An 11,257-nucleotide genomic window follows, 5' to 3' on the forward strand; every position below is an offset into this window, starting at 1 on the left:
TTGCCACAACTTCACGGGCGGTTATGGAATCCTGAGTTTCCGTGAGCATTTGTTGTCTTTAAATTTATATTTCTAATTCAGATGTTCGTTGACCCCCCTTTTTTAACGAACCGTTAGAATCCTCAGGGCTTAATGCATATATAATAGACGTTTTTCATGATTAGCATCTGATATAAAAATACATCAAATTTTCAGTCATACAGGCTTCGATGTCATTGTGGCTATAGATGACACGTCAATAAATTGTGCTCTTTTCGACTTAAAATATTTCGATTCAACAGTCGTTAAGAGACCTTGAAATTTCACAGAGATTAAGTTTTCAGCTTGGACTATAAAATACAAAAAGTTAGAGTGCCATCTGAAATCGAGCCTAGTGCTTATATACATCCTTACCGTCTAATTTTGATGGATCGAACGAAAACATTCTGCGAATCTCGACTGATATAGCTTCAATAATGTATACACATTTAGACGTGTATCTACATATATTTATGAGTAGTTGGTAAAAGGCGGAGTCTAAACGAGCCAACCAGCAGCCTGCGTTTCCATTCCGGGCCCGCTGACTGCTGTGTATGCCTTCATCTCTATTTCTCTTTCCCTCTCTCTCCCTACCTCAGCGTGGTAGAAGCTATAGATGATGCCGAGCAGCACTCATCCCTAGGGGCTACTCGTTCAACCCTCTTGCGCCGCGAAAGTCGACCACCTCGTAAATATAATTCTCATATACACAAAGCACACATGCGCATGTATATGAGAATTTTTTTTTTTTTTATTTTCGAAGACTGACCAGTTTTAACAAAAAGTATTCGCTTTGCTTTGGTACCTTCGAAAAGAACTACGTGCTGTTTCAACTATTTGGATTCAATTATTGTGTAAAAATATTGTTGAGTAAACAAACACCCGAGTGTTTTTTGGTTCGAGCGATTTTGCAAAAACTCACTCGTCCGTTGGTGCGCAAATATTTCATATCTTTCCGAAAATCATCCGGATATTGTCCGGCTTTGCTTCATTTTTTTATTCCTTTATTCACATCCAATTTCCGGGAGAATATCCGATTCTTCGGAACAGACGTTTGCAGCTTTTTGAATAAAGATTCTCAACGCGGTGCGCGCACGATGCAAGCGGAAGAGCGGAAGGTTGATATTGCGAATCTTCAAAACCTTTCCTTTTTTTACACTGGTTTATTTGTATCCATTTTTCTTCTGCGTAATTTTTTTTCTTCTCTATACCGGGTGAGCTGCTGTGCTCTCGACGATTTTCTTATTTTGTCCTGGGAATTGCTCCGTCTATCCCGAGGGTGTACTCGAGGCAATATCGCGAGACTGCTCGACGAAGCGTATCTTTGCAACTTCACTTCTTCTTCCTCGTCCTTGTTTCTTCCCGTCGTTCATCGTAGACGCGTCCTCGTTTTGCCGCTCATGCTTTCCCGCTTTTTATCTTTCTTTTGGCAAACTTCGTGTTCTCCCAACAAGTGCATATATATTACAAAGCATTTTGAGTTAAAGTCTCACTCTCGAGCTCCGGCGTCGTTCCATTGCGTACCAGAACAGTATTTCGTACGAGAAATTACAGTGATCATGTTTTTTGTTCAAAACACTCTAAACTATGTTAGAGTAGCGCCACGCTTTTACAAAACAATGTGTATTTTCGAATGACGCGTTTATTTCAGTGTGTAATAACAAAATATTCAAACACGATTATTTCATTTGGAAGTTATATCAAAACACTCTATCGCTGGTATTTGTCATTGTCGTTACGTAAATTCGGGTCCCTCGTCAAGCGATGTCATAAATCTTTTGTCCCTGCGGAACCAAAAAATATGTGCCTCGTGACTACCAGCTCTCAATAATGGCGGGCCTCAAATATGTTTGATAGCGTCACAAAATGCTCTTAATGTACGTGTCCCCCAACGAGCAAGAGGTTTAGAGAACGGAGGAGTGAGAACGACAGAGATCGTATTTATCTACGAGCGAAGAGATGCCGATAGAAATTGGAAAGAGCAGTACGTATGACGGTGTTTAAAAGCGAGAGGAAGAGAGCAAAGAGGAGCGAAGTATTGAAAGGCGAAAACAGGCCATGGCAGCTGAGTGTACACAGGGCTGTTTCTCTCTTTTCTCATTTCTCGCCCTTCCCTCGCCCCCCCCGTAGCCAAAGTTCTGTTTCTCATTCCCCACCCTTGTGTCAAACGAAAAAAATCTGAGTTTCTCTGTCTCCCACCTTGACTACCTCAGCACAAACGATTTGCTCTTTCACTCATGGACTGCTCGTCGTTGTTTCGGTTATCCATTCGCTGTGCGCGCCTTAAGCGTGTTTCCAAATCTGCCCCCTTCCCGTGAGCCTTCTTCCCCATCAACGTCCACCTCCTCGTCGCATGTGCCATCCCTTCATATCGCAGTTTCGCGTTCATTGCACCTCCACCGGGACCTATGCAAACACTTGGTCGCATTCATTGTCCAACGTATCTGCGTCGTCGGGGCCGCAGCAGGACGAGACGGAAGCCAAATGCTCCTCGGGAACGTGTCCGCCTCGGTTCCTACACACAAACGTACATCATTGAATGAAGCAACCGCACGAGTTGTCAGTATTTCACATCCATGCACAATCGTATATGTTTCTATGTATAAATAGATCCGAAACTAATTCAATAAATAATTGTGTACCTACAAATTTAAGCTGAACGTTTAATTATCTTGGCGCCTCCTCGAGGCTTGCTGCAGCGCCTTTTCATCGCGAATTAGCACACTCCTCTACTTCCATCGTGTGTCTGATTGTGTGGCACAATGCATATTGATGAAAGTTCGTTGGGTGTTTTGTTAGTTTAAACAGTATAAAAAATTGCTAAACTTTTAAATCAAATGGAAAAGATGATTTTGTAGTTTCTCATTTACCGTTTGCTCTACTTTTGAGATTCATATTTACCCACTACTCTTGAAAACGTATCGGTTCCTTGATTGCGAATAAATGTTTCTGACACATTTTCAAGTCGACAGTCCACTCGGAAGAGTCTCGCTACAATGGTGAAAAGTGGGATCCTCCAGATATCCGAAGTATCGAATGAAAAAAAAAAGGTGCTTCGAAAGAGTGAAAGTGACGAAGAGATTTGGGCTTGGCAAGCCGTTGCTTTAAGGATAATAATGTTCATAGCCGGGAGATATGCTCAGGACCGCTTTCCCCGGGATAAAGCTTCGCCGTGGGGTTGTCTGGTTGTGTGCTTGTACGAGCGATGCTCTCGAGAGCGGGAGCTGCTCGAGGGTGGCGGCACATGAAAATCCAGAGAGGATAAAGGCGAGCTTTTGCACCAGTGCTGGCAAACCGGGGGTGCAGGAGACTGAGAAAAGAATGGAGGAGCACCGATGAAAAGAGAGGGACAGAGGCTCATAAGTGAATTTTATTGCGCGATTATATTGGATCCCTTGCGCACAAGGGGGTGAAAACGCAATACCAAAAGCTCTGACTCATATATATATGTGTGTAGTAAGACTAAAAATATATAGATATTTGCCCGGTGTAAAGCGGACAAGAGCAGCCCCAGAGATTCCTTTTAGCTCCCACTCCCGGTGGGACCACGTAGCTCAAACATCAGAAGCGCTAACTTGCGCCATCGTCCTTGTATTTCTTTGGAAAGTCTCTGGTAGGCTAACACGCCGGTGTGGACTTTTGGTCGTACAAATTTTTACATCCCTCACATTTTTCAAACCTTTCAAAAAATTAATTCGACGGTTGGACGAATTGCTGGGGGGAAGAAAAATTAAAAAACGTTCATCCGTGGGCTGTATTTTTGGTGCGAAATCCGCAGTGAATTTGCTCACGGAATCGGATCGTTCGAAAGGATTTATTTGTCGAAACAAGTTATTGTATATTTGACTAGCGTTTGGTACTTTGACATATTTGGATTACGTTTTTTTTTCTTTTTTTTTTTTTCAATATGGAGTTATAAAACGAGGGAACGAACGACAAATAATTCACCTACTGCATTTTTCTTTATTTGATTAAATCATTGGAAAGCTTTTACGAAGGATTGTGGTCGCATACTCGAATGTTTTCTCTCCGGGAAAGTGTATATATAAGAACACATCAGAGAACACTTTTGGCTTTACATATTCGTGAACACCGCTTGGAATCCTCCAGAGAAGGCCTGCTCTCGTCTCTTTGTCTCTCTTCCGTTCTCATCGAAGAGTCGATTGGCCTGCGGTAGCGGGTACCAGATCGAAGTCGTGGCCCACAGGCTTGTTTGCTCACAGGATCATACAACCCCATGACCAAATTCAGCGTATCTCTCCTGTCGATGTATCGATCTATACACACGCACGATGCACACTCGCTGAGCGTTTACACACGAGAAAACCCACGCACATTCACCCACAATGATGTCGTTGCTGTACAGTTTAACAGCACAGTCGAACACACGTGTGTGCGTTCAATACACTCTGGGTTCTGGCTCCCGTGAAATCGCTCTTATTCCAGCCAAATTGGAGTAATACACTCGATGTAAATATAAACAATTTTTTGTCCGTTTTGTATTATTCGTAGAAAGCGGATGTGTGCCGGATGGTATGGAATCAATAACAATGGAATGTGTTCGACTACCGTCATTCGCTGAGCAAATTCGTTCCGAAATCTCTGGTACCGCACGCGGAGTGGATGCGAAGCAAGTGAAAAAAATAGATTTGGCAGCTAACCGTTAGTTTATGCAAGGGCTGAAGTAATGCAAATTCGTGAAGCCAAATGAGCTGTTACTGGCTAAGGTTCAAATAATTTCGGGATTGACTCTTGACAAATGGAGTTCTGTTGTTTTTTAACTGAATATTGATTTGACTGCCTTTGGATAGGAACGGAAGGTGAACTTTTGACTGCTGCGAAAGAATAAACAAGTATCGAGCCCGATGTTATACGCTAGGCCAAAGTTTCATGAGCGTATTGAATGAAAATTGACGAGTTGAAAAATGCTGCAGGCTAAATTCAGGAATTAATTATCTTTCCCTTCTTCGAAGGTTACGCATTTGTACTGAGAACCCTTAAGGATATTTCTGCCTAGGACCCAAGGGAAAAGTCCGTCTTACGATTGCCAAACATTTCGTGTATATAACGACGCTCGCAAACCAATAAGATCGCTCCAAGAGAAACTCTCCCTTGTAGTTGTGCTTCTCGTCTGTTGCTTCGGCCTTGGACCAAGTCCCTCGAGCTAAGAAGCTTGTGATGCTGTAACCATTCTGCAGCAGTATGTATACCTTGGTTACATATACTATATATGTGTATATATGTAGACAAATAGACACGGGAAGAGCGAAAGCAAAGTTTAAGATCTTTTCGCGAATGACTGCTTTTTATTTCTTCCATCAGCCCAGCACATCGGAAACATTCAACCAATCACGTCTACCCTCGAGTAGCTAAACCTTTTAGCCGGAAGGCCGAATCTGCGGGTTTCTCATTCTTCCCCATATTTGTGGCTTCTGAGGCGTATCAAATACGGAGAGTTATAACGAAAAACATCTTCAATGGATGGAGCGTGTTCGTCAACGATTAGAATGCCCAGGAAAGTATGCGAAACTATCGTTTCTAATATAATTGTGACTATTACTTTTGTCTATTATCTTAGATCGGGAATTTGTTGTTGAAGTACGAAATTTGGAGGAGGAATGGAGGCAGAAAAATTTCGTTTAAGCTATTGCGAAAAGCAAATGACGTTTTTCTGGGATTTTCTACAAAAACGCTAATGCTATGGAAAATTTGTCCCTGACAATGAGTGGTCCCTGAAGCAGTTGATTGAGATTGAGTTGATTGACACTTCGAAATTCTGTCTCGGAGACAAGCTAAAAAGAGACCTTGGATGATTCTCAAGTATCTTGCTATTTTTATGAACTTATTAAATGAAGAGTGCTCCAGCAATAGGAAATACGTTTTGTTATATATAGAGGAATCAGAAAAATGAAGAATGGGAGAAGAAGCAGTTGGTGGAGATAAAAATGAAAATAAAAATCATCGGTGGAGGCCGATTGTTTCGTGTGACTTTTGATAATCATCGCATTCAGAAGAGCCAGATGTAGATTCCCTTGGCTTTTGGGCCAAGAGGCACTTGATTCGACATGGCCATTGAGAATTTCATACTAAACTGGAGCGAGAGATTTCTCTATTCGCTTTATATCAGCTTACGTATGTTTTCCATTCCATGTTCAGCTCTTGTCTGATGATGATGAGGGGTTTTGATCGACTGGAGCACTCGATATACACAAAACTGTCGAAGGGCCAGAGGAATAGAACTCTTCACCTTAGCATACCTTCTTCATGTCCTCCTAGTACAATAACGCTTTAGTACCAGCGATGTTTCGTAGTGAATCTGTAACGACGATAAAAGAGCGTAAATCATGCCGTCATGTGAGTTGATTTGCATTACCTGCGCCCTTTCGTTTCTCGATGGTTGATATACGTGAACGTATATAATAAATATAACACAGTGCTGATATGTAGGTATATACACGAAACATATTACCCTCGGTGAACGTATCGAGGGCGGAACAAAGCGACGTCCATTGTTTTGCGCCCTCAATAATCCACTTGCCCCGACCTCGAGGACCTCCCCATGGGGCTCGACTCAATTGGAAAAAAGCTGGAACGAGAGACAACCAAGGGCGAGAGCGAAAGAGAAAAAAGTTGAGAAAGAGGGAGAAAGAGAAAAAAGATTCAGAGGAAATAGGAGGAAGAGATCGAGAGGATGACGCTTAAGTTGCGAGGCCGGAAAATCTCTGTTCTCTTTGATATGCCATGCTCATATCTTTCCTATCATTCTCAACCCCTCGAGAACTTTATTGTCGATAAAAAAGTGTACCTATACATATTTTTAGCAAGCACTGTACGATGGTAGCAAAGCGGAAGTATTGAGAGTGGCATTTGAAAGTGTTTGCTGTATTTTTTTTAAATTAATTACACAGCACTACTACAATTACGATAAATGAAGAGGACAATCGAAATAATTGTTTTCAGCAGCTTGACTACCAACAAACCTATTTTTGTTTGAATGAAATCATTGAATTTTCTAAAAACGAATAAAATAAAATAAAATAAAATGCTCTCCGGTAGACATGAAAATAATTTGAAAAACGAACTTGACGCAAAGAAAATTTGCATATTCTTCAACGAATGAAACGGTTTAGAATAACACCCACCAATTTAGGCGTATGATTCGATGGTTAAAATTCGTGGAATGGGACACGTAACATGTATATATTTACATGTAACTCCGATACGACTAAACTGGATGGAGAAGTTGGGGAATCAAAGCAACGGCAATCAAATGATTAAAGGGTTTCTCTGTCTCTTTCTCTCCTCCTATCCCGAGCAGTGGCTCTGTTTGGGTGTTAGGAGATGAGAGAGGCGACCAGACTAGGCGCGCGCGTGAAACTCCCGACGGAAATCAGCGTCACTCCGAGCTGGATATCCAACCGGATTCACACACCGCATACATAGTCCATGCATGTATACACAAAGCGAGAAACTGTATCTTGCTTTTGCAAGAGCTCTCCATCACTCTGCTCTTTCTCTCTCTCTCTTTCTCTCTCTTTCTCTCTTTGGTTATTCCTCATGCATGAAAATCGTATACATAACTATCGACTGCGCTGTGAAAAGGGCGTGATCGATGCTTTTCTACATGTAAAATGTTGTCGGCTACGTCTTTGTAGCAGTGTGCAGGGCTGGAGGAGAAAGATCGAGAGCGAGCGAGAAAGAGCAAGAAAGGAGAGACGAGAGGCAGGGACTAATGGAGAAAGAGAGAGAGAGAGAGAAGAGAGGTGGAGGAGGAGTGAATGTTTCTCGAGAGAGTCGAGTTATCCGGAAGAGGAGCCCTCAAAGCCCCACAACCGAGCAACTTGGCGCGGAAACACCACCCACGTATAAACCACCCGTGATGGCGATGCGGTGACGTTCGTGCGGAGGGGCTGCATCACTTCAAGGGGATGAATCCAGCGACGCCAGGAGGAGGGAAGGGTGTCTTCGGCCCAAGAGGACTGCTGCTGCTTCTGCCGCTTCTAAACCCTCCAGCATCCAACATTTCTCCCTTTTGGCAAACATCGAGAGAACCCCATTCCAACTCTGCTTTTCCGCACTCCAATGCTAGCCAGCATTGAAATCGTGGCATGTACCGTGCTTATGTACGTTACTCCGGAGTATTATTGATGTACCATTTATATACTGCGAGGCGTTCCAAATTTTCGAGTTTACGATAAAACGAAATCGTTCTGTATAATCAACCAAAAGAGATTCAAAGTTATTGAGATCCCCAATTCTGTTGTTTCTCTAAACAAACTTCTCGTGAGTAAAGTACAACAAGTATAACAAACTGCTCTTGTTTATCTGGAGCTTTATTCTGTTTATTTTCAACATTATCATTCCACCATTAAGGTGGAACGGTACCATATATCAAAAGGAGGAATTTTTATGCAAATTGGTAGATACGTTTGGAAGCTTGTAAACTATATTTGCTCCCGAAATTTTAACGGGTTCGAACATACCGCTTGTGAGAAAATTGAATTAGTTTTTTACATTGGATTTACAAAAAAACATTGAAAAACTACTGTTAAAAAAAGCTTGTTAATAAGCTGTTAATAATTCTCGCGAAATTTACAGTCATTTCGCCGTATCGTTTATCTGCAATGTGCAAAAGAAAATTAATAAACGAAATCCGTCTCTCTCTCTCCCTCTTCCTGCGGACACAGCTTCAAACGCGGTAACGTCGCATTGATCAACGCACTCTCGCATAACTGTATATAAACAGCGCGACTTACAGCTTGCCCTCGAGCTTGAGCAGAGCAGCCAACAGTCAAAAACTGAAACCATAACCCTGCTTTGCTGCTGTCAAAGCAAATGTTTGATATTTTGAAATATAAAACAAGAAGCTTTTTTTCGACAAAATTAGGAACATTATGGTTGAAATAGTTATTTTTTATTTATCTAAAAGTACACGATTATCATTTTTTCGTGTAAATTGAAAAGCGCAACCTAAATTCACGCGCAGTTGGTAAGACGAGAGGCTTTCCATGTTAAAGCATAGAAGTGCCTCTCTCACCACCTGCCCTGCAGAGGAGGTACCGCTCTACCTTAATTTTAAGAGAATTTTCAAAACCTTCAATCGTCTTCTCAATGAGGACCTCGGGTGAGTTCACGTTCGATAGGAACGAAATAGAATTTTTTCTTCACTTTACCCGCGAATTTATCAATCCGAGAAAATTTTCTTTTGCAGAATCAATATTCATCCAAGAGTTTTTTCCAGTGACTTTCGAATGCGGCTCAATCGTACATTATTTAAAAAAGCTCCAATACTTGCGATTCGCAATCTTGGCTACGTGCGAACACACCGAAGATTATACACCAATTTTGGTGACTCGCAGAAACTTGCAGTAAATATTAGAAAAAAGCCCCCGTTCTTATCTCAACAATCACGCCAACAACTACGTATGAAAAAATTGAAAAAACTGAGGGTAAATAAAAAGTTTGCCATGAACAGAGAGCGAGTTGGAAAAATCGCTGACAACTTCATCGTGGATCTCATCAGGCAGCCGAGCACTTTGACAGATCTATCGTTCGATACTTGTTTTCTTTTGACGTAATTTCATAACAGTGCAACGAATTACAGTTATTTCCAGTTGATGTAATAGCGGTTTCAAGAAAATGTATGGTGTCCAATGAAATTATATCCACGTGCTCATTACCAAGGATAACGAGGATTGTAAAATGGTTCGCCGTTCGAGCATGGTCTACGAGCTGTTGAAGTCTGAGACGAGAGATGACGGTTTCACGCCGAAAGAAATCATCGATCGCGTCAGCCAAACTTACGACATCACCGCGGGGAAAGCGTTGCGCAAACAGGTTGCAGTTGCTCTCAGACGTGGCATTGATTTTGGCATCATCGCCAGGAAAAATAATAAGTACAAGTGAGAACTTTTGTGTACGGATTCAATGGAGGCTTCACGAATTCACGCACAAAATAAATAATGAATTCTGCAGATTCGATGTCAGCTCGCTGCCGGCCGTAACTCAGTGGGTTCCGCGAAAAGCCATCAGAGCGGCGAATTATACAGTTGGAAAAGGCAACAACGCGAGTAAGAAAAAGAGAGCCGGAAGAAAAATGAGGCAACGGGTATCGGGACAAACGCCATCGAAGAGCAACAAAAGTGGCGTCAAACAACAAAAACGCGCGAGATCATGGAATCGTAAACCTGTTGGGCCGTTACCACCGAGGCCTAAGGTGCCAAAGCCGCCGAATTGGAGTCCAAAAAGACGCAATTTATCCGAGGAGCCGATACCAAAAGTCGTGAAGCATTCGTCGAGCAACGAAATCTCGTCGTAACATAAACGAAGCGTCAATCCCGAAATCATCCAATCCCAAAAATGTCTAATAAATGCTTTCTTTCGTTTATCAAAAAGGGAGAGAAAAAAGACGAATTTACTTTTCAGAAATTTAGAGATAGAAATGTAATACGTTTTTCCCATAAAATCTGTTCTTCCGCTAACGAAATTGAAATCCCGTTATGCGAGACCCGCCTAGTTTTTCATTCGTGTACAACTGCGGTATGTGGGGATTGATGAAGGGATCCTAAACCCAATTTCACCTAGAGTGCTTTGACGGATTGTCTCGTTGGTCGGCGCCCGAGGCTAGCGGCGAAGCTCTCACAGCCATTAACCGGCTAGCGCGTTCACGGCAATTTCGCAGGTTCCTCTTTCCTTTTTTCCTCGCTTTTCTCCACTGTAACATCACCGAATCCCGTTTCTGGCGTCTCTCTCCTCCATTGATCGTCGATTATAGAGATTTCGCGGATATGTTTCGGTAAAAGTGAACGAAGAATAAACGAAAAGAAAAGTTTCTAACGCGAGTCTCTGTGGCAGTGAAAAAAAAAAAAAACCAGAAGACGTTGAAGTTGTTCGAGAGTTGTTGCTAAAAAGGATTCATTGAATTTTACGATTTCACGGTGCTGGTCCACGATGCGTTACTCCCTTTGGAATCGGGCTCGATATTAGGCCGCTGGAAATAGGGGAGTGAGCCTCGATGATGCAAGAATGAATACCTTGCTGCGGGGCAAGCTTGACCAAGGATAAAGAAAAGTAGCGAGTGGACGAGAAAGATAGAAATAGACGAAGACAGTTTTCTTCCGCTACGAGCGAGGGCAGACCGTGAAATCGGCGAAAATGGAGCATGGCGAATGTAACAGGAGGTAGCCCGGTAATCCTGGGCATCCTGGCACCTATTATCGACACCCTGATTATCGTAACC

General features: G+C 42.4%; 1 protein-coding gene across 1 annotated transcript; it reads left to right on the forward strand.

Annotated features, from left to right (window-relative positions):
• Nucleotides 1-9,720: 9,720 nt before the first annotated feature.
• LOC122409082 (uncharacterized) lies at nt 9,721-10,336 on the forward strand. Its single transcript, XM_043416326.1, has 2 exons — nt 9,721-9,920; nt 9,994-10,336. Exons 1-2 carry the CDS (start codon nt 9,721-9,723, stop codon nt 10,334-10,336), a joined length of 543 nt encoding a protein of 180 aa, XP_043272261.1.
• Nucleotides 10,337-11,257: the final 921 nt, after the last annotated feature.

This window comes from Venturia canescens, chromosome 4 (assembly GCF_019457755.1).
Source record: "Venturia canescens isolate UGA chromosome 4, ASM1945775v1, whole genome shotgun sequence".
Classification (NCBI taxonomy): Eukaryota; Metazoa; Arthropoda; class Insecta; order Hymenoptera; family Ichneumonidae; genus Venturia; species Venturia canescens.